Source organism: Vigna unguiculata, chromosome 3, assembly GCF_004118075.2.
Source record: "Vigna unguiculata cultivar IT97K-499-35 chromosome 3, ASM411807v1, whole genome shotgun sequence".
NCBI lineage: Eukaryota > Viridiplantae > Streptophyta > Magnoliopsida > Fabales > Fabaceae > Vigna > Vigna unguiculata.
In genome coordinates this window covers 26484456-26510078 of record NC_040281.1, presented here as the reverse complement: position 1 = coordinate 26510078, position 25623 = coordinate 26484456, and the positions used below count along the sequence as shown (strand labels likewise).

At 30.0% G+C, this 25623-nt stretch overlaps 1 protein-coding gene across 1 annotated transcript; it reads right to left on the bottom strand.

Annotated features, from left to right (window-relative positions):
- Positions 1-1977: 1977 nt before the first annotated feature.
- LOC114177116 (chaperone protein DnaJ-like) lies at positions 1978-3365 on the bottom strand. Its single transcript, XM_028062367.1, has 4 exons — positions 2957-3365; positions 2760-2830; positions 2607-2663; positions 1978-2414 (listed from the first exon to the last, which is right to left on the bottom strand). The coding sequence occupies exons 1-4, from the start codon at positions 3144-3146 to the stop codon at positions 2214-2216; spliced, it is 519 nt and encodes a 172-aa protein (XP_027918168.1). The 5' UTR covers positions 3147-3365; the 3' UTR covers positions 1978-2213.
- Between the last annotated feature and the right edge of the window lie 22258 nt (positions 3366-25623).

The window sequence follows — 25623 nt, the reverse complement described above, 5'->3', positions numbered from 1 at the left end:
AAAATAACTTAATAAACAATACTATATTTCGTTTAATTCAAAAAACTTAAAAATAAAATAAATCCATATTTATTTTTTATGTTTTAAAAAAATACTTAAAATAACTAAAAACACAATACTAAATTTAGATCTTACACTTTCACCAAATTTTTTAATTTTAAATATTCAATAAATATAAAAATAAATAAATAGTACAACACCGACTCAAACATTATACATTAATTATTTTTACTTTTATATTTTTAAATTACACCTAAAATAACTTAATAAATAATACTATATTTATTTTTAATTCAAAAAATTTAAAAATAAAATAAATCCATATTTATTTTTTATTTTTTAAAAAAATACTTAAAATAACTAAAAACACAATAATAAATTTATTTTTCAAAAAACTATTTTAATCTCTAATTCAACCATTTTTAACAAAAAAGAAAATAAAAAAATATCAAAAATTATTTTTTTAAAAAATTTTAAAAATCTAATTCAAAAATTTAAAAAAATGAAAAAAAAAATTAGTTCGGATCTCTAAGAACCGAATTTTAACTGATAATTTATAAAAAAGTAGTCACCTGATAACTAGAATTCCGATCCCTAAAAAATAAATTGTCACCTACAATAAAAAATCATGTTATATGGTAATTGTACTGTCTACGTAAATAAAAAATGAAACCTTTCTACTGAAATAAAAAGCGGAACGGTGCTACTGCCGTAAAAAAATCGGAACTAGGTTTCAATATAAAAAGCTGTGACAATTAACTCCTTGTTTGTAGAGATTGGTTTGCAGATTATCCATTCATTTGTTTCTATGAATTTGAAAAGATTTAAAAGCGTGAAAAAAAATTATTGTTTCACTTCATTAAGAAGATTTGCAAGATAAGTCATCTCAACACTGTACAATGACGAAATTATCCTTATTTTTATGTATTGTCTCAGCTATATTAAGCTAAATATAATAATAATATACATATAATAGAATTAACAATAATAAAAAATTATAATAATAAATAATAATAATAATAATGATTAATATTAATAGTATTTTATTTTAAATTATTTCAACAAAAATAAAATAATTTTATATTATTATTAATTAAAACATTTTTTAATCTATTAAATTTATTATATTATTCACTAATTTTCTCTCAAATTTATTCGAATCTAATATAGTTCTTTAAATTCATCTTCTAGCAAATTATTTACTTTGCTACAAAATCATGGTTAATAAAAAATATTTTACTCTGCATATTTTTTTTTAAATGTATCCTTTAAATTTTATAATATTTGTAAAATGAAATAATTATCTTACGTAACTTTTCTTTTCAATTTTACCTGGGACTATTTTTTTTCGATAAATTATTCTTTGTTTGTATTATGTTAATTAATAATATAAAAAAGTAAGACTTTAAATGAATATATTTATATCATTTTTATCTTTCTTGATATATACTTTTTTAATTTTTTATTTGAATAATAATTTTTAAATTAATAATAATAGTGTCATTATTTTACTTATAATATTATATATATATATATATATATATATATATATATATATATATATATATATATATATATATAATATACTTCTACTTGTAGAATAATTACTTAATTCGAAAAAGCAGATATTACAAATATAAAACTGAATAATAGAAATTATGTATATTAAAAGGAAGAATTTATTAAAATTAAAAATATTATAAATTAAAAAAAATTACATTATGAGTAATTTATTTACTATCTAGATATAGTTTTGTTATTATGAAATAATTGTTTAAGTTAAAAGAAAAAAAAAAAGGTGAAAATCCATTTGTTAATGCTATATGTTGGTATAGATAATTCTTTACTAAAAAATATCTATATCAGAAAAAAAAAAAAGTTTTAAAAATGACATGTATTTAAAGGGAAATTTTCTGAATGAAGCAAGTAAAAAGACGGAAGTAACAAATTCCGTGACAGAAACCCTTACTCAACACATAATTTTCAATAGAAGATGTCATATAGAAGATGTCATTTAGAAGGTACATAAATCGAGACTAAACTTTCTTATCTAAACACTAACATCTCAGGAAGTTTAACACCTACAACACATATGTACAAGGTAACAAATTCAAGTGTTGAAAATATCTATTACTGTTACCAAAATTGCTTCTGCGGCTTCATATCCATCATTCATAGTTGCTTTTCTCGACAGGAAAAGCCAAAAAAAACTTCTAACTGCAATAGAGGTTAAGATCAGGTACTTGAAAATGTGGCCCCTTATTCTCCACCGTGCTTGTGTCTAAACGAGTCTTCTTTGAGCATCGAGACTCCTCAATCACAGAGGGCACCCCACAGTACATTGAAGAACACTCGAATCCTTTACCAATTTCCATCAACATCCCCTGCAACTCTTTCAAATCGTAATGTTTTTTCTGCAACACATATGTGGTTGCCACATCATCAATGTCTATTCTTCATGACGTCATTATTCATCCAAAACATATTCTATCTTCTAAATGCTACTGTTTCATCTTATACTTCATGCTCAAATTCATATATATACAGATCTAAACTACCCAAAGGATCGTTATATAGAATCTGCAGATTGTGTTAAGAAGCATTACCTCTCTCCTCGCTTGAGCCATGAGAGACAACATTTCTTCCAAAAAATCAGAAAACCCCTGAAAGTACAGAAACACACATAAATCTTTCATGAACACAACACAGCAAGAAACAAAAGGAACCAAATCTGAAGGCAATAACTCTGAAGCACGCACCTCGTCCTCTTCCTCTTGAGGATCATACAAACCCGCATCATACATAGTTCTTTTCTTACTGTCCGACAGCACTGTTCCAATAAATCACAAAGAAATAAGCAACAAAAGTTATGTAATTCGCACACGACCATTATGATATAACTTGAGAAAGGCACAATCTTTTACTCTTGAGACGCAAGAACTTGAAGCAAACATACCGGAATAGGCTTCTTGAATTTGCTGGAATCTGTGTTTGGCTTCGCCCAGCAAAGAAGGCGTTTTTGTCCATCTATCAGGGTGCCATTGCATAGCAAGCTTTCTGTAAGCGCGCTTTATCTCTTCCACGCTAGAATCCGAACTAACACCAAGAATGTTATAGTAAGAAGACCCTTCTGTGCAATAATCCATGGTCGCAATGAACAAACTTATAGAGTCATGAAAAGAAAGCGACAATTTTGCGTTGTGCTTCAGCTCATAGAATTGCACCCAGATGACAATGAAGGAGGGAATGAAGGAAAAGAAGGTGCAACGGGTATTTATGATTATAGGGATAAAAGGGTGATTTTGGAAATGAATGATCTAGAAGAAATATCTGAGAAAAAGGAACATGGTGATTCAACACCTGGAATGTTCGTGAAGGAATCTTAGATATTTTGGCGTGGGAAATAGATAGATATTTGTTATAGAATATGTACGTGTGGTTGTGAAGGTGAAGGTGACGGTGAGAAGAGATATTTTAGTTTAGGGTGAAACTTTCATCAAAACGTCATCGCTTTGTGCGTTGTCGTTCTGACACTGCTTCCACATGTAAATCACTATTTTAATGGCGCGACAACTGCAGTCCCACAAAACATGTCATGGAGAAAACAAAACCGTGTACGCAAACATTTTTCACACAAGAAAATACACAATGTATGAAAAAAATTAACTGACTTTTATGATTAATTAATGCATTAAAAAGTCATAGTAAAGTGCTATTGAAGTACATAAGTCTACGGTCATCCTAATCGTATACTAATGTTTGAAAAATAAGAAAAGTTTAAAAAATAAAAAACTACAATTTATCATATTACTTTAATAATGCCACAAGGTAAACTTTTTAATGATAATTTCTGATATAAATTTCTAAAATATTCTTTAATTTATCATAAGTTATATGTTATTTGTTTGCAGAAATATCCCTAAGTTGTTCAAATTCCTCGCTTCCTCCCTAAGTTGTTCAAATCCCTAAGTTATTTCATGAAAAAACTATATCTTTTCATTAAATGTTGATAAAAAAAATAGCTAAAACATATAAATAATTAGATGATATATAATCTCTACTCGGTGAATATAATCTAATTAAATATTTGAGTCTTTATTATTTTTTATTATGAATTTTTTTGTCTTTTCAACATTTATGAAGAATAACGTCCATTTTGTAATATACATGTTAATCCAATGTGTAAAATCATATATAATGTACAATTACAATAAGATAAAAATACTATATTACTTAATCATGTAAGTCAATTGGTGAAACATATTAAATAACATTTAATACCCAATGATAATCTTATCTATTTTTATCTAAACTAAGAATAATGCTCTTGAAAGAAGATTTTCAATCTCTTACAAAAGATAATTTTTGAATGTATTATATATATAATCACATTCAGAAGACCAAGATACATATTAGCCTTTTAACTTTTGAGAAGGTATTGTTATAAAGTGTTATATAATCTCTGACTGTTCTTTTAGTTTGAGTGTAACCTTCTTACTAGTATATGCATGAAGTTAAGAGAGTGTATAAAAGCTTTAAAAAGAGACTACTATATGAAAAATGATTGAAGAAGTTGTTTGAAGAAATAAGTAAAAATAATTAATACTTTGATATTTGACTAAAAGTGACAATTAAAAATAAGTATTCTCATTTCGTGAGATTTAATAAAACATAGTAATTTTCGAGAATTGAACACAATTTTATTGGCTAAGATGAATTGGTATAAAATTTGAACACTTCTTTCAAGTATTCGTCTGTTTTTAAAAGGCTTTTTACGGCCCAACACATTTTTAAGTAATAGAAAACTTTTGAGAGGAAAATTTTTTCGAAACATAATTCGACAAAACTTTGTAAAAGCCTTTATGGTGTCTTCTTTGTTTAACAACTAGTATTTCTACCGTGCGACGCACATCGAATTTTAAAATTAAAAATTATATTATATTTATTAAATTAATTTAAAATTATAAAAGTATAATTAAATTTAATATAAAATTCATTTTATAAAATTCAATAATAATATTTTAATCGATTTTATGATAAAAATGTATTTAATTTATTTATATATATTTTTAATAAAATGTATTATATATAACTATTTTAAATAATATATTAAGATTTAGTTAATTAAAATTAAAAAATCAAATTTAATTTTAAATGAAATATTGAGTAAAAGATGTAGAAAAATATAATAGTTGATTCTCTAATAATAAAAATGATAAAATATATAGAAATTATCGAGTAGACTTAATAAAGATACAAACGTTAGACGATAAAAAAATGTGAAGAGTAAACGATATAAAGCTACAAATTATAGATTGTGCATATAAATGTAATGTTTAATTAGTCAGATACTATTCACTCTCTTTAGATGTGTCTTTTGGTACCCGCTTTTAAAAAATGTGTCAATCAAGTCCTAACTTTTGAAAAAGTGTCTCAATTAGGTTCATTTCACTCTTGTAAGTCATTTTAAATATCGATACCATTAATGACGTTAATACTTTTTTTTTTCTCAAAAGGACCTGATTGAGATATTTTTTCCAAAGTTGGGACCTAATTGACACATTTTTAAAAGTAGGTACCAAATTGACATATCCGAACAAAAGTGAGTATTATCCGACTAATTACACCTAAATATAAATAGTAGATTCTTTAAAGATACAAATGTTAGACTGCAAACAAAATATAAATAGTAAACAATCAAAACTTACAAAATATAGACTATGTAGACAAATATAAATAGTACACTATGCAAAAATACAAAGGTTAGACGTATGGTAGACTCCTCAATTGAAATCCTTTTTTCACAATTCTTTTGGATTTTGAATTTTAAATTTTAACTTTGCTCCCATATTTTATAGCTTTTAAAATTTAGAATTTTAAATTCAAACTTTATTATTATATATTTTGAATTGCAAATTTGACAATATATATCCTAATTTAGAAAAAGAAATTGAGATTGAGATTATTAGTGATTTTTATATCTTTAAAATTTTTAAGAATGTATAATTTTAACTTGTAATGATATAGCGATGTCTATGTTATAAAAATTATTTTTTAAATTATTATTTAAGTTTGTGTAAAATGTCAAAAATATGTGAAAATTATTTTAAAATATTTAAAAATTCATATTTTATAATTATTTATTTATTATTTTACACCATATTTTAATTAATTTTACTATTATTATTATTATTATTATTATTATAATATTACGACTAATATGTTAATATATTATTATACTATTAAGAATCACGGAGCTTTTGTTCCTAAATATTATATTACTTATTTATTTTCTATATCATATTTGTAACTTTTATTATTTTTAATTGTAATTATTAATGTATTTTCATTAAATTTTTTTAATTTATCATTTTTCCGATTTTTATAATATATTAAATACGAACATTTTTTATAAGTTAAAAGTATTTGAAAGGTCTTTAGAAGAATCTATTAAAAAATCTATACTATTTTACAATTTTTTCTTTTGAATTTGAATATCAAAATTCAAATTTTATTGGTATATTTTTTGTTTAATTAGTCAAATGGTACCACTTTCATTCGAAAGTTTCAGTTTGGTACTCGTTTTTAGAAAAATTACAATCTCGTCTCAACTTTTGAGTAAATGTTACTGTATGTATTTCAGATTCCAATTTTCACATATCAATCTTAATCTTGTAATAATATTGAAATTGAAATAGTTAATTATTTCCATATTTTTAAAAGTTTAAAAAGTTTATAATTTTTATTTTTTACCTTATATTTTAATTATATTAATATTATTATATTTTATATTTACATTATTACATATTATTATATTTTATAATATATTATTATATCATTATGGGTCATTAAATTTTTTCAATATTTAAATTTATATTTTTTTATCAGATATATTAAAGTATTTATTAAAAAAAATTAACTTTTTGTATATATTTTTTATTTTAAATATTAAATTTAAATTTTGTTATCACATTCTTTTACTTTCTGTTAATGATTTCAAATTTGAATCCAAAAATTATTAATATTATTATATGTATTATGATTAATTTTTCACACAATTTAAAATCAAAGTAGGATTTGATTTTCAATGAATTAATTTTGAAATTTATTCTCAAAAACACACGGAAGGAATATATTACCTAGTATTATCTACTGCATGATGTTTAAAAAAATCAACTATAAGAAAAGTTCGGTTTTGAAGGACATTAAATGAAAAAAAAAATAGTTTTCAATGTAATGTAATATTGTATAAAAATATAAAATGATAATATTACATTAATTCTACATAAATATAAATTTATTCTTAAATTAATATTTAAATTTAATCATAAATTGATATAAAGTTAAGAATACAACCATAATAAGTAATATTAGATCAATCAGTTTTCAAACACATTAATAGAAGAAGATTTTGGTTTCTAATGCAATATTTTTAAACCATAATTGATATAAAGTTAAGAATACAACCCTAATAAGTAATATTAGATCAATCGGTTTTCAAGCACATTAATAGAAGAAGTTTTTCATTTTGTATTAATCACTACAAGAAAATGCTTCATTAGTAACCAATTTTAATGGCCAAAAGTTGTTAGTTACTATAATTACTAATTTAGATACACGTTTACAAAGTAAAAAATTATTGGTTACTAAAATAGTTATTATTATGAATAAAAAATTATAGTTGGTCACTAAATTGGTTTTTAAAATTAGTTACCATAGTTTTGGCTACCAAAGAAAACTGGTCACTAAAAATTAGTTACCTAAGTTTTGGACCAAAATAACTTAGTTACTAAATTGATCTCTAATTAATTAGTGACAAATTTAGTGACCAATTATAATTTTTTATTTATATTAGTGACTATTTTAGTAACCAATAAATTTTAATTTAGTAAATTAGTATCTAAAATGGTCACTATAGTGACTAACAACTTTTAGTCACTAAAATTGGTTTTTAATAAGATATTTTCTTGTAGTGAATCATTAACGATAAATAAAAAACCAGGTAAAATCTCCAAAAAAACAACATGATGATATAAAAATTTTATATTTTTTACATACTTAAAATTGACAAATAATATTTTTTAGAATGTCTTAAACTTTAATTATATGTTTGATTGATACTTCATGATTCATTGAATCCCACAAATCATGATTGTTGTTGTTCATAATAAATAGAGTTATAATTCAAAATGCAAAATTCTTAGAAAACGAAACGTTTTCCATTTATTCTTTATATTTTTGACATTTATATTGGGAGAGCTAAGTGTTGATTTATAAAGTTTATTCAATAAGCTAAGTTGAAATTTAAGAAGATTTTTGAGAGGTATAATTAGTCGTATAGTACCCAGTATGGGGCTAGGGCGTCAAATAGGTATCCCGTTTAAAAAAAATGTCAATTGCATCCCAACTTTTGAAAAAGTGCTTCAATTAGGTCCCTTTCAGATAGAGTTGACTAACACCGTTAGTCAACGTGCCACGTGTCAGTCTGTGTTTTTTTTTTATTTTTTTTTTAATTTTTTAATTTTTTTTAATTTTTTGAAAAAAAAAATAAAAATGCCACATGTCAAGTCCCTGTGTGTGACACGTGGCGTTGTCAGTGCCATGTGTATCACTATCAAATGTCATAGTGTTGATTTCGATTTAGTCTCCATATATGTTTTTTTGTTTCAATTTAGTACCTAAGTATGTGTATCTGAGTCAATTTTGTCCCAATTTTTTTTAATAATTAAAATCCCTTTTTTTATAAAATTAAAAGTAATTAAGTATAAAAGTTTAACAAAAATTAAGTATTTGATATTTATATTAAAATTTAGTGGTAAAAGTCATTTTATTAAGTCATTTTTAATAATAAAAAAAATTAGTATAACATTCAAACCAATAGAAATTTTGGTTTAAGATTAGTAAGAGACAATATTGTTCTATTTAAAAAAAATTAACAAAACATGAGTACTTAATAAAAAAGTAATTAATAAAGTAATATGTTAAAAAGTCGTTTTTAATAAAAAATATTAGTATAACATTTACATAAATAATAAATTTGGTTTGAAATTGAGAGGAACAATATAAATATTAAAAAAAATTGGGACAAAATTGAATCAGATACACATACTTAGGTACTAAATTGAAACAAAAAGACATATATGGGGACTAAATCGAAATCAACACAATGACATCTTATAGTGACACTAACACGTGGCATTGCAATGCCACGTGACACTGACAATGGCACGTGTCACACACAGGGACTTGACACGTGGCATTTTTTTTTCAAAAAATTTTAAAAAAAATTAAAAATTTAAAAAAAAATTACAAAAAAAAAACAAAAAAAAAACCACATACTGACACGTGGCACGTTGACTAACGGTGTTAGTCAACTCTGTCTGAAAGGGACCTAATTGAAGCACTTTTTCAAAAGTTGGGATACAATTGACACTTTTTTTAAATCGGGTACCTATTTGACACCCTAGCCCCAAAGTGGGTACTATACAACTAATTATACCTTTTTGAAACTTGTATAAAGCTTTCTTAAAAAGGCAGGTAGAGTTTTAAAATATTTTCCATTTAAAATTTTAATACAATAAATTCATATATAACATTACAATGAGACACACAAAAAGTTGTTGGTTTCTAATATTTAATGTTATTTAATGACGAAGACATTTATTTTTGAGAAGTTGCTGGGAGGTTGAAAAATATACCTTGAAAGTAGTGTTGGAAGAAACTAAATTATTGTTTTAATTCTTCTTAACATTTTTATATTTTTGAAAGATGAAAAGGAGATTTTGAAAAATATAAATATATTCTTCAATAAGCTAGGTAAAAATAAACAAAGTCTTAATTTTTTATTTGATAATTAAATACATTTAAGGTAAGTAATTTTATTTGCATTAATTAATATTGTTATTAATTATTAAGAAACTATTAACTGATCGAATTTTAAGAAAAGTGTAATATGTAATGACTATTTTTAAAATGAATTAATAAAATACATAATTTTTCTGTAGAAGAGGAGAAAATATTAATACTTATATAAAAAATATTTGTTAGTTATAAATCTTTCTTCTACTTTGAACTTTTTAAAAGTCTATGTTATCATTAATAAGACAAATTCATGGAGTCAGAACTTTATTTTAATTTTGTTTGTTCAAAAATTTAAAAACTTGGATTATGCCTTTATAATTTGTATTTATTATAAAAATAAAATGTAGTTTATGATTTGCATTTTTTTCACTATAAAAATTCTCAAATAGTAAATATTATCTTATATCAAATAAGATTAAATATTATATTTTAAAGTATTCACTCTCGATGCAACAAAACATTTCAGTTGTGTAATATCCATAAATTTCACACAAAATCCTAATTAATTTATTATATTACAATTTTTAATTAGATTTATTTTATAAAAATTAGCTACCTTCTCTAAGAAACTTTGTAAAGGTTTCTAAAATTGTTATTTTGTCATATTTATTTCAAAATATTAATTATGAAGACCACCAATTATGTATTTTTTGGGACAATGCACTCTCCCACCGCATTAAATGAATGTTGTATCTTCCGATACATGCCTTCTCCAAGACTTAAATTGTTATGTTGTCATATTTACTTCAAAACATTAATTATCAAGACCACCAATTGTGGTTTTTTTTGGACACAATGCACTCTCCAACTGCATTAAATGGATGTTGTATTTTCCAATACATGCCATTTTCCAACCTCTGTCAAACATAAATGTTCTACACTAAGATAAAATTTTTGCCACATAGGTTTGGTGCTCTTGTGTTCTTTGCAATTTCTAGATGTTTTAGGCACACATTTGCATCTTCAACAAATATCTTTTGGCTACCTCACTCTTGTCAAACATTCACCATTTTTATCCTTTTAAGAATCATTATAGGTGTGTTCTGTGAAGAAGAAGAAAATCTGGAAGAACAAGAGACAAAAACACAAAAATCATATAGGAAGATGTACACGAAAAAAAATAGTGAATCAAATATGACGTAAAGAAAAGTCAAAGTTTCAATAACTTAAACAAAACATAACCCAAAACAAATAGATAAGAAAAGAAGGAAAAAATAGTAAGTTGAATCTAATGCAAAGAAAAACCATAATAATAAAAAACAAAAGCTTTAAAAGGTTAAACAAAAAGGTATCCAAAAACAAAAATTAAAAAAAAAATCATATTCAAAGATGAAAAGAAGGAACCATCCGTTTTATTCGTCTTATAGAAATTATTATAGATATCAATTTATTCAACAATTGGATCGTTGGGGTTACCGTACTATTAGTCTAGGTTTTATCTTTTTAACAATACGTAATATATCTGGAGTAGTATGGGCTAATGTAGCATGGGGATCATATTAGAATTGGAATCCAAAGGAAACTTGGGCTTTTATTACTTGGACTATTTTTGCAATTTATTTACATAGTAGAAAAAATAAAAAAATTGGAATTTAGAAATTCTTCAATAGTGGCCTCCATGGGCTTTCTTATAATTTGGATATGTTATTTAGGGATAAATCTTTTAGGAATAGGACTATATAGTTATGGTTCATTTACACCTAATTAATTCAAAAAAATTCACAAATATTGGGACATTCTATAAAATAAGAAAAAAAAACTCTCAAGAATTAAATCAGATGAAAAAAAAAAGACTTTAACTATACATTAACATAGTTGAAAAAAAAAAGATTGAAGGAGAGAAGCATAAAAAAAATAGTAAGTTGATTTAAATGCAATGTAAAACTCAACTTTAACATAACAAAAAGGAAAAAATTTTTGAAGAACAAAGTGAAGAAGGAGAAGAACCCAAAAAATAGTGGGTTGAATATGATGCAAACAAAACTTAAATGGTTTAAAAAAAATGTATCCCAAATGAAAAAGAAAAAACAAAGATGGTAGAAGAAAAATTAAGTTTTCACAAAATATGAGATTTTAAAAAAAATAAACTGAGATTTAAAAAAAATGGAAGAAGAACAAACCTTCTAAAAAAGATATTCGTACTTATGCTTGATAGCCTTGTCGTTGGTTCTAAAGAGATCTTCAGTCTTATCCTTTTTGAAGATTTAATTCATTTAAAAAAAATTAAAAAAAAAGGATGATGTTAGTCCTTCTAGTAAAAATCAAACTTTTTAAAATCTGGGAGATGATCTATGTCTTTCTGCCAATAAAAATTAAACCTTTTCATCTCGAGGCACACTTGCATCTCAATATTTTTTCATCTTTAAAACAAAACAAAGTTAAACAAAGAATCATAAACAAAACACAAAAATCAAAGGTAGTTTGCATCATCACAGAACAATAAGCTATGGTGTTCTTCAAACAAAAGATTCTACCTTTATTGTATTCTTCATCCATTTGGTAGAAAGCATTCATCTATCGGAGAAAAAAAACATAAAAAATATTCAGATTTGGGAGAAGAAGAAAAGATCTCGAGAAGAACAAAAACTTATACCTTTATTATGTTCTTGGAATGGTTCATCATCCATATGCTAAATAACATTCATTCATCATAGAAAAAACATAAAAAAGTATTTAAATATGGAAGAAGAAGAAGAAGAAGAAGAAAAGATCCGCAAAAAGAATGAAAGTTTATAACTTTATTGTGTTACCTTTATTTTGTTCTTCAAATCGTTCATCTATGTGGCAAAAAACATTCATTTATCAGAGATTTAAACTTTATTGTGTTCTTCAAATATTTGATCCACTTCGTAGAAAATATACATTAATCAGTAAAAAAAAAATCAAACTATTCATATCTTACAGAACAACAAAAGATGTGACACAGTCTAAAAATTTCGTAACTTTATTCTCGTCTCCAAAGAGTGAAAGGTACAAAGATTGAACCTTTATTGTGTTCTTCAAACATTTGATCCACGTCGCAGAAAATATACATTCATCAGTACAAAAAAAACATCAAAACCATTCAGATCTTGCAAAAGAACAAAAGATTTGGCATAGTCTCAAAATTTTGTACCTTTAATGTCGTTGTCAAAGAGTGAAAGGTTGAAAGATTCAACCTTTATTGTGTTCTTCAAATCTTTGATTCATCCCCAAAAAATATACATTCATTAGTATAAAAAAAACATCAAAACCATTGAGATCTTACAAAAGAAGAAAAGATTGGGCACCTTCGTAGCTTGTGCAGCCATCATGGTCAGTGTTGTGGTTCACGCGGAATGGGTGTGGTTGACGATGAGTTGAAGTTCACGGAGAGTGAAAGAAGAGCGTAAGAAGAGAGAATGAGAGAAAAGAGTAAGAAGAGAGAGTGAGAGAAGAGGGTAAGAAGAGAGCCCGAGACTTGAAAAAAATGAGGGTTTCCGATTTATTTTTTGAAACTTCAAAATTATGAGAGAGTGACACCTACTCCTTTTAACCTGTTTTAGAATGAAAATTTTGAATTGTAGTAGTTCATAAATAGTATTTTATTGAAAAACTTGCCATTTGTTAGTTCTCAATTGTAATAGTATTAGATTTGGTATTTGAACTCAACCTCTAATGGGTTGAAGAACACTATAGTTGATGACAAAAAAAGATCTTAAATGGTAATGGAAGGAATCTATATGACTAAAGTGACCTTATTTACTAGACCTTATACCTTTAATAAGGATGATTATGGCTACTGGAAGGATATAATGAAAATGTAGTTAAACATACACATTAAAATTTGTGGGAAATTGTTGGGAATAGTCCAAGTGTGAGTCAAAGTTACACCTTGGATAGAATAGACAAAGTTAAACACTATATAAGATCAAAGACCCATAACACCATTGCCTTAAGGTTTTGGGGTAAAAGTGGTATCTAATTCCTTATATGTGTAAGACCAATGTCATATATATAGAACCACAATCTCTCAAATGACTACAACCCTATAACCATATATGTGAAATATATCATATGAAAAGGAAAAAAAAAAGGGACTCACCTATATAAGGTCAAAGGCTCATAACACCATTACCTTAAGGTTTTAGGGTTAAAATGGTGTCAAAAGCCTTATATGTGTAAGACTAATGTCATATAACTATATAGAATCACAATCTCTCTATAACTATAACCATAATACACATGTGAGAAAATATATAAACCCATCAGAAATTATTGATATTTTGGTGTTTAAGCTAGAACCAAAGTATATTAAAAAGGAATACAATATTCTTTAGTTTAATGTCAAGACAAACTACATTATAATTATTACGAAAATTTAAAATAATTAATGATTCAAGTAGCTATAGGATGCATTTCATATTACCAATGAGATTGGTTGGATAATTGTAGCTTTTGCCCACATGTTTGTTCCTCATGTTGCAGTGCCTATTTTATCTCAGTGTTTATCTCCCAGCAACGGTTGCAGTGCGTATTTTAAAAGCATTTAATATTTTAAGACCATTTTAACAGCAACACATGATTTAATTATAATAGGGAACACTGTTGTATAATTTAATTAATTACTAGCTTGCTATGTTTAATTACATGTCTCTGTTTTTTTTTTCCTGAGGATTTGGCTTTTAATTATTAACATGAATTGCACACTACCTAGCTACAAGTTTCAAGGAGCTGGTTGTCGTTCCGACATGAAACAAGGCAATAAGTTATGAGTCACAACCCCATAACCAACTACCCCTTCCCCGGTCTCCTTTGTTTCTGTGCCTTTTTATGGTGTCCTATATTTATATTTATTCATACCTCCTTGTTTCTTTCACAAGCTTAGGATTAAATTCATAGTTAGTGCTTGTGTATAAATGTATGTACATAACTAAACTAGGGATTCAGTGATAAATATAAGGCTGACATGTACGGTGTTAATTTTATAAACTTTTCGTGCATGTGTATATGTATATATATTCACAAAAATAAAGTTGATGTTTGAAAAATATATCAGGTTAAATGTTTGCCCTGGTCAGGAGGGGATCTTAAGAGGACCAGAGGAGCATGGCCCCAAACTTTTTTATTTTTCTAATTTTAAAATTATATGTATATATATTAAAAAAATTAATGTTTTTGAAATTTTTAAATTATATGTGATGTATGAATTAATTAGGTATCTTTCTTTTATACAAACATAATATTTAATGTCAGTAAATAACAAAACATAAAATCAGACACAAATAAAGAATAAAAATATTTATTAAGATATTTTCTATTTTATGTTTCATTGTTTTCTAAATTTTTCAAGAATTATATTCATCTCCTATTATCACATGTTTTTTTTTTTGTTTTTGCAGACAAGATAGAAGTTAGACACACATAAATTATTTTTTATGTCATTTCTTATTTATTTTCTTTTATTCTTGAAAAAAATAAAAAAGATAATTCTCTTTTATATCACTTGATACTTAAATATTAGTTTAATAGTTAGCATTATCTTTTATCTCATGAGCCTTTTGTATATTCATTTGTATATTTTATGAGCCTTTTATTAGACTATGATAAATTATTTTTTGGTTTTAAACTTAGAAGAAAAAAGAGGTATATTGATAAAGAGATAATTAGTTTAAAAATTCAGTCCAACATTTCATGGTTGATGAAGAATTTATCAACTATTATTGAATTATGTCAATCTTTGACAAGAACAAACAAATTAAAGACATTTTACTTTTTTGGTCGTCTAATTCATTTTATTTTAACTCTTCATGTATCATTTTCTACAATGTAGATTATCAAAATAAGATTGTGAAATAAAATGAAGGAAGAATTTCATGACCACAATATGTTTATCACATTGAAAAAGGAATAACTGGAAATTTGTGTTCTTATTCAATTATTGATGAGTTCAAAAATGTTTAGTATATATTATTCAGGCTTCCCAAAATTATTGGTCAAGATCCGCTACTGCTCCCGCGGTATTATTTATGTCTCATGGATAGTAATGCCAACACCCAATTTCGTCCGGACAAATAAAAATATTTTTAAAAACACCCAAAAATTATCTGTTAATTAAAAAGGGATAAAAAATAAATTGTCTTAAAAAAATAATAAAATGGATTAAAAAATGTTTTTGGGTCAAAGGCAGAAATCATGAGGGGGGTGGGCGATATGTAAAAAGAAATCGTAGGGGTGCAACACGTTTTCAACTGAAATTGTTTGGGGGGCACATTTTCTAAGTTGTAATCGATTACTTTCTGATGTAATCAATTAGTGAATGAGTTGCAGTATTTATGGGTTAAATGTAATCGATTACTTTCCGATGTAATCGATTACTAAATGAGTTGCAATATTTCTGGGTTAAATGTAATCAATTACAAAGTTATTGGAATCGATTACAGTCATAATTTTTACAAAAAAAAAGGTTCATTAAATTTTAATAGGATACAAAAGCAATCATAATAATTTTAATTGATTTTAAAGAGTTTTGTAATCCATAAGAGAATAAAGTATATGAAATTTTAATGGATGAACACATAAGATATGGTAATGTCATAAAATTTGTGTTAATTTGACATTTTGGAAGTGACCACAACCACACCACCAATCATTTAATTTGACAGTGAATGAGATTGGTTTTGGCCGATATTGATGGGGGTCGATATCTCTTGCACCTCGAATTCAGAATTATCTCAATCGTAGCGTTGAACATGACAATATGCGGGTTTCTAGTGATTTTGTTGGAGTAAGGTAGTGACGTCTTCTGGATATTGATGACATGCTCTTAACATGGAGTCTTCCTTCAAGCCACGTTCAACAAACTACACATTTGTGTTTTGAAATGTTATTTTCAAGAGTGCACAAATGGGCAATGATCGAGCCCCCTAAAGCATAGAGTTCATGCACTCCGTCAAGTTTGTTGTTATGTGGGTGTACCTTCGTCCCCCATTGTAACATCCTTACTAGAAATTACTTAATTAAAATAAATATAGAAAAATCAATCGACATAATTTTATTATTCCCAAACGCGAGAAAATTCAAATTCTTTTCTCAACTCACCATAATTTAAATATAACTAAATAATAATCTTATTACAAGTTTTTAAAATCCAACATAATGCAATAACATCATAAAAATTCCTATATCAAGAACCCCTAAGCTAGCCCTCCCTCTATCTCTATGCATCGCCAGTATCACCTGTAGTATCATCTGCTCCAGTGTAAAAAAATACATGATCATCGCCAATTACAAACAAAAAGGGTGAGCTTATAAACAAGAATAACATATAATAAACATAATAAAATCAATACACCCATCTAATTTATCCTAGTTAGTTCTTGGCCAAGTCCTTAATACCCCAAGGCTTTTCAACCTTCAATTCACACAACATAGTTAGCCATGGACTCAGGATTTATGATGCTCACACGAACCTGCCCACTCGTGGTCCTGTTTTTACGAACCTACCCGCTCGTAGTCCTACTCTACGAACCTGCCCCCCCATAGTCCACTAACTACGTACCTCCCTGCACGCAACATCTCTCAAGTGTGAGCACAAAACATACGAACCTACCTCGCTCGTATCCCAACACGAGAGTAACTGGATATGAACCTTCTCGCTCATATCACCACGTGTTAACCACCATCCATGAACTTACCCACTCATGGCACAACATCTCCTGATCCAAGTTCGCATCAAAGCGTACAACCAACAGACCTAAAAACCCAAGCCTGCAACCATATCGCCTGGCTTGAAACACAAAACTGCATTATTCTCGCTTAGGTTAGAAGCCTTCGCTCAAGCGATCAGGCATGTCTCGCTTAAGCTAGGCTCTCTCGCTTGAGCGAGCGCGTTATAATGGCTTAATGCAAAGTCTCTCTTAGGCGAGACCTTCTCGCTTAGGCGAGATCGCCCTTCACCTAGAAACAAAGTCTCTCGCCTAGGCGGTGAGTAAAGTAGAAACACACGACATTCTACGATTTCTTGCTTAGGCGAGGACCTCTCGCCTGAGCGAGATACTCTGTTGCCCAAAATAGGGCTCTATGCCTGAGCGAGATGCTCTGTCGCCCAAAACATGGGCTCTCCGCTTGAGTGAGATGCTTGAGCAAAACTAGGTTCGAGTCTCTACTATTTTCGCTTAGGCGAGCCTTGCTCGCTTGAGCGAGAATAGCATAAGTCTTCCCTATTCACGCACGCAGACACCAGAAACAATGCCCAAAACCACATACCAACATTACCACGCAATCTAAACAGTGCACAAATCTTATGAACATGATTTAGACCCAATTTAATCATCAAAATTTGAGATTGAACCATAAACAATCATACCGCACGAAAACCCTCATTATATTCATACCAGAGTATAAGATGCTTTTCAAACAATATCAAAAACAACAAACCTCAAATCCCAACACATAAAGCACAAAAATTCATGACATGCAAACATAAAATCATGAGAGCAGGCTTCTTAATCATAAACACGAAATAGCTCTCCTTACTTGGTTTCGTTTGCACATAATCATCAACACAAAATAACTCCCCTTACTTGGTTTCCTTTGCTTAAAAATTGAAGGTTGATAGTTCTTCTTGACCCAAAATGGCTCCCCTCAATGCTCTCACAATTCTGCTCCTTTGATTCACTCCAAATCATTATGGGTTGTTTTTCCCAGCCTCCTTTGGAGGCCCATTGTCACTAGGGTTTCCCTACCCTTTCATATTCTGGCCATAAATATATTGGCAAAAATAAAGAAGTTAATTTCGTTCTTAGCAAGGTTTGAACCAACATCCACTCAATCACAAAGCAAATGCACAACCAATTCAACCAATCATGTTTCGTGATAATTCTTATAATTTTAGAATTACATTATCACTACTCACATTCAATCATACCCTTAAAACAAACAAAGTAAAATATCACACAATTGGCATACATAAGACTTGAACTCAAGTTCTCTCACACAACTAAGTACTCTTAACCACTTGAGTTAGTACTTTTCCACATCACAACAATTAACATTAAATGTCATAAAGGCTTCTACTACCCGCATTTATTAAATAATTATTATTTAATTACTTAAATTTATCGGGTCTTACACCCATCATAAGCCAGTGACCACTTGTAAAAGGGGATTTTATCAATCCAAGCTACTACTTGCGGGAATTGGGACCTCATAGCTAAAATTTTTGCTTGCACTGTAGGTTGTTTGACTTCATAAGCTGTTAAAAAGAATTAAAAAATTAAATGAAATAATATTTAGTTTGAAGGAAAAAAATTGTGCATATAGAGTGTAAGATTAGGAAAATGTAGTACCCAAGTTAATGAAATCTTTCTTCATATTCGCATTTTTGAACCTGTTGTTGAAGTTGAAAGCCATATGATGTATGCAGTAGACAAAGTGAATATTGTCTGATTCCCAGTCAACTTCTTTCGAGCGTAGGGTTGACTAAATGACATTGCCCCTATCAGTAATTAGGCATAGATTTGGTTGAGGAGTTACATGCTCTCGTAGTAGTTGAAAAAACCAAATCAATGCCTTTTTTGTCTCACCTTCTACTATTGCAAATGCCAAAGGAAATGTTTCTATTTCCATCATGAGAAATTGCAGTTAGCAAGGTCGCATGATATATGCCTGTTAAAAATGTTACATCCACTTGAACAACAAGTTTACAATACTTAAAACCTTCAATGCATGGTCCAAATGCCAAGAAGCAACATTCCATAATGTATGTGGATGTCGCATCCTCACCATCAACATTAACTAGAGGACTGGAAAGTTGGAAAATTGTCCCTGGATTAGTGTGTTGGGCAACTTGTAACCATCTGGAAACTTCATTATAAGATTGGTCCCAATTGCCATACTCCATGGTAATTTCTTTTTCCATCACTATTCATGCTCTTCTATATGTCATAGTATATCCATAACGACTTTTTATGTTTGCGACCAAGCTTTTGATGCAAATGCTTGGGTTCTTCCAGACCAAATGAAAAACAATGGAAGAAATTTGAGTCGAATCCAGATTACAGTGATCTTGTGAAATTAATGTAAAGAAACATGTATGTCGACCGTCAATGGACTTGATTTCTCAATGATGTCTGATTTTGCTGTAACTAGCCCTCAAACGCCATTGACTTATTGTAATGGATGCATTGTGCAACTTAAAGATGGGGTTTCGATTCCAAAACATTCAAGTTGTATCCATTGGTAATGTGATAATGTTTTATTGTAGATACTGTTGCCTCTTTTGAATCGAAGTGCATCTGTTCCCGTAGTACGACTTCCACATTTGGATTGTAATCCATAGTAGGGATTGGAACAATTTCTTGATGGTCTAGATTGTATTCATAAATGTCATCAGAACTAAACTTATCCACGATGTCTGGAATGACAGGTTCGTCTTCGATTGGATTAGACGAAGAAGATCCTCCATAATTCCATGAACTCATTATGCTAATGTTCATGTGGAAATGGGTTATAAGAGATAAGAGATCTGAACTTTGCCATGTATGCAGAGAAAATTTGGTAGAAGAACAAATGGTGGCTTGGTTCAATATATAAATAGTAAAAAGCAAGTTCACATAGCATTAATTACAAAGGAATATGAGGATCTGGAACCAAAATAGACGGATGGGAGGTGTGTAAAAAGAAAAAAAATAAAAAAAACAAAAAACTTAAAAAAAAAGTGTCCCCTCCAAGATGTTTTCTCTCAAAAACGTAGGCCCCCTCACGTTTTGTCCTTACAAAATGTCACCTACCCCCACCTTTTCCATATGCACCCCCTGCCAACACCACGCCATTACTCTTTCACATTTTCTCCTGCCACAATACTATTCACACTTCACGCCTTCCACATTATGCATTCACGTTCCCTGACAGTTTGAAAATAATGAAGGAATCTCTGCCTATTTTTATTCACGCATATACACAAATGGGTTCCATTGCAAAGATTCTATGATCTCCATTATTCATTGAAATTACAATGTGTGGTTAAAGCAATTTGGCAGTTGGAAATATATGTATGCGTGTTGGAGAAATAGGTGCCTATGGGAGAGATAGAGTATTGGAAAAGCTTGGCTTATGTGACAGAAAGATGAAAAGGCAGCAATGTCATTGATTGGTGATGAGTCCAAATATATTATAATGTATCATGGTGTATGAGTATCTTCTAAAACATGCATAAATAAGCATCGCCTTTGCACCATGGGAAACAAAACATAGAATCTTTCCCATACTCCAAGTTATATTTCAAGTTGCAGTAGCTACTATTAGCGTAAGGAAAAAAAGATTTATAATTAACATCCGTCAACTTCATCAGTACGGTTAGATTTATGAATGTATTTTGTTTAATATTTTTTTCATGTTAAGTTGATGAAGTGTGTTGTTAATGGTTTTATTTTGTTTTTTTACGTAGTTCATTATGGCTGAAAACAACAACCTTCCAGCAAACATGTCAATCTTGCGTCATCAAGACGACCACATTATGAACTAGATTTGGCAAGGAAACGAGAGAGTACTTCGGCCAAGACGACATTCAATTTGGATTTTGAAACATACTGATCAGATTGATCTTAAGGTCATAATGTTAATTGATCAAGCTGGTTTTGACTATGTTTTAAAGATGGATAATATGAAGATTAACCACCTCATGGTAACCACACTTTGCGAAAGGTGGAGGATTGAAACTGACACTTTCCACATGCCATTTGGCGAAACAACTGTCACTTTGGAGGATGTTTCACTCCAATTCGGGGTGCCAATAGATGGTGAACTCGTCACTGGTTCTAGTTTTGGGAACCTGATAGAACTCTGCAAAAAATTATTGGAAAATATTTCAACCAAAAATATGTTCACAAGTAATCAAATAAAGTTGTGGCTAAATACCGGATTCCGAGAAATACCAGCTGACGCAAACCTAAGAAGAATTAGACAGTGTATGCACACGCTCACATCCTCATACTAATTGGCAGTATGTTGATGCCAGATACATCAGCTAGTCTCGTGCATTTTATGTATTTGCCATTGTTAAGAGACTTGGCTAATGTTTCAAACTTTAGTTGGGGATCAATAGTGTTGGCTTGTTTGTATCGTGCACTGGATCACGATACTAAGTTCCAACAAGACAACATCGATGGATGCATGTTACTGATGCAGTGTTGGGCATGGGAAAGATTCACATGTATCTCTCTAGAAATACAACCAATCATAGATGACGAGATTGAGGCTGGCCTTTCGTTCCCCCTAAACGTAAGGTGATGTTGATTAACATGTTTCATCTCCCATGACCAAACAACTGTGGTCGAGTTTCAAAAAAAAATTGATAAAATTCAACCAAAACAGGTTCATTATCACCATTACTCCACTAATTTTTTGTACATATTTGCTTTGTTTTTCTTGATGTTTAATATTAACCTTAATTTTTGCAGTTCTTATAGACACCATATCGATAATCACTGGTTAGTTGCTTAATCATCATAAATGTTTCTCCCATAAGTCAGGCATTGGTTCCTCATATATGTTTTGCGATTGTGGAATTTTACCAAGTTGACCGGGTCGTCAGACAATTTGGTTGGCGATAAAGCATCCCAGCCGACCTGATTAACCTGGATGCGGTTCACATAATTGATCTTCGAGGAAGGGCGGACAAAAATTGGAGACAATATCATCATCGGTATATAATACTATAGAATAATCATCACAATTCCGTTGTTCAAGGCGAAACTTTCAGCAAGAGTGACCATCTGCGTGATAACTTTCCGTACATGCAATGGAACATCACTCATATCATTCGTTACATTTTGCCTATTGCCCAATCATCCGATGATGAAGTGAAAATTTAATATTTTTCGTATTTCATAATTTATAATTTGTATTATTGAATTTCAAACATGCCAATTAATTATTGTTCCTGTATCATATGATATGCCTGAACAATATCATGATCTGCCTTCACACCACCAGCTTCGTACGAATATGCCCTTTTCTGGCCTCCTTCACTCACAAAATCTGACTCCATGTTATGGAAATTGGGATCAAAGAATGCAACCTCCACCATCGTCTCATCAAGTTCCCACTTCGTATGGTTTTTTCCTACCGCCATCTACCTTTGGAGCGGGTCCATCCCATTTTTATGGTGGTTTTTCTGGTCCACAATTTTCAAGTTGTGGGGGTGGTCCATCACAAATTTTTGGGACATCATCAATGACTCCACCAAGGGCATACCGAGGGTCTTCATGTTCACAACAATATTACAGACCAGAAATATCATTTCATGCTTCGGATGAAGGTTCTCAATCCGTAGAAGTGGAAGAAACTGATGATGAAAGTGAGTCACCCCCCTCCTCCCCTACAACACGAAAGATGACCACGATGACCCACACGAAGGCCACCATGCGGAACAGGGGGCCATCGTTGATTAATGTAATTGTATAATAAAATTATCTCATTGTGGGACCTTCATGTGCTTTGATTTTATATTATTTAAATTTGACCACTTCATATGTACGTTTGCAAAGCAATAAATATTTTTTTTTCTCTTAACTCAATAATGGTACCATTATGGTTATAAATAGCACCCTCCCTGCACTCTATCAATTGCAAATATTCAAGTCTCCAACACTACCATTCCTTGCCATCTCATTCCACCTTTTCGTTCTGAATTCATAACCCAAACATGGATAATTTTTCCACTGAAATGTTTGGCATCACCGAGTCCCAAAATTTTACCAATTCTTACATAGCAGCCTTATTCGCAAATCGAGAAATGAAACTCTGTGAGGATTGGATGAAGTTCATATGTGAGAGTCCAAAAATATTTTGCATTCCATCCAACTGCACATACAACGTGCTGAAACAAAAAGTCTATGCAACCATTCCATGCCCTTCAAACACATCCATAAACAACCTCTACTTCAGACGACTTGTAACATTCCCACCGAATATTACGGGTTTAAATAATAATATAAATAAATATTAAATACGAGTAAATTAATAAAATCTCATTTCCCAAAAACGCGGGAAATTAAAACTTTATTTCAATTATAAAGTATCTCAATTCACCTTATAAAATAAATTATAAAATAAATCCATGTTCATAAAACCAAAGTTACAATTTGTAAAATTCCATAATAAAACAACTCTACAAAATTTCCCAGCTGTCTCTAAGCCTCACCGGATCCACCTGCAACATCATCTGCTCGAGTGTACCGCATACACGATCATCGTCAAACACAAGCAAATAGGGTGAGCTACAATAAAATAATCATATATAAGCATATACATTCATCATAATCACACCAAAAGAAACCCATCCTCTGATTCCATAACACATGGCCACCACCATGTCAATCGTGTTTTACATCTTCTAGTGAGTACCTCAAGATGTTTTGTTGCCACACCTATCAACCACAACTAATAGAGCACGTGCGAGAACCATGCTACAGATCATACACCGTAACGCCAGGTGGAGTTCCCAATACGAATAATATTCGTAACGTCCCAAGACTACCAAACTCGTCAGGTTAATACTGAGGAGGGCAATCTAACTGGACCTATTCGTCCACGTCGCTACGTGCACACTCATACCGGCAACACTCGTCAACCCGAACCACAACTCAAGAGTTCCTCGTGCTCATCCGTCATCCTGAGCCACAACTCAAGAGATGTCATTCTGAGCCACAACTCAAGGAATGTCACGTGCTTAACCCCTATCCCGAGCCACAACTCAAGGGATACGTTCCGAGTCACAACTCAAGGAACACCAGCAAGCCGACCTTTAAGATATCCTAAAAGCTTTGTAGATCACGCACCTCAAAGCAATCAAGCACCTTTGTTTCACCACATCCCCTGGCACAATACACGAGGTGCCTAGCGCACCATGCTTCCAGACCGCCTGGCAGGGGATGCGTACCGTTAGGTGCCAAGCGCCTCAGTTCTCCCAGCCTCTACAACTATCGCTTGGCGGGACGTTCTCTACCGCCAGGCGCCACGTGTGCAGGTTGCCCTCTGAATTTTCCGCTATCGCCTAGCGATTTGCACATTATCGCTAGACGCCATATTAGTATTTGTACACTACAACTTCAGGTTTAGGTTAAGTTGTCATATCCTTGCACAATTATAGTGCCTACAATGCCTTACCATCATCATAATTCCCAAGTTAGTACTTCTAATTAACATCAAGCTATTAGTCATCCTTAGTATCACTTAATCCCAATTTAATCCTATGTCTTCTAAAACTGATATGAACACAACTCGCCATTAAATTGGAACGCTACTGATATTACCCCAATCATCTTGTGTCAGTTTTGTCTCAAGATAGTAGCCGCCTCCTAGGCTTAACAAGTTTAAGTGGATCCATCTAATCTATTATATAATTTTATATAACCTCTTACTTCTCACTTCACTAGCCCATTACAATGAATTCCTTGCATCATGTCACTAGTCACTCATAACTACAATTTCCCATTTCACTGATCATCACCCCATATTCTCTTGCACTTATTGCATTATAATAACCCTCTCTTTACAAAAGAATGGATTAATTCCTACTTCTAACTTGCACAAGTCAACACCAAGGCCATTATTCATATATTATATCTAACCTCGTAGTTAGCAAAAACCTAACTTCCCCCGAATTCCAGAACCGTCAAAATTCTCGCAGCCACTCAAAGAGGGTTGTCTCTACGATGGCGCCTAGCGGCAGGCCCCGAGCTACTAGGCGGCACATGCACTTTTGGGCAAATTCCCAGAATTCTTGCACCTGCAACCACC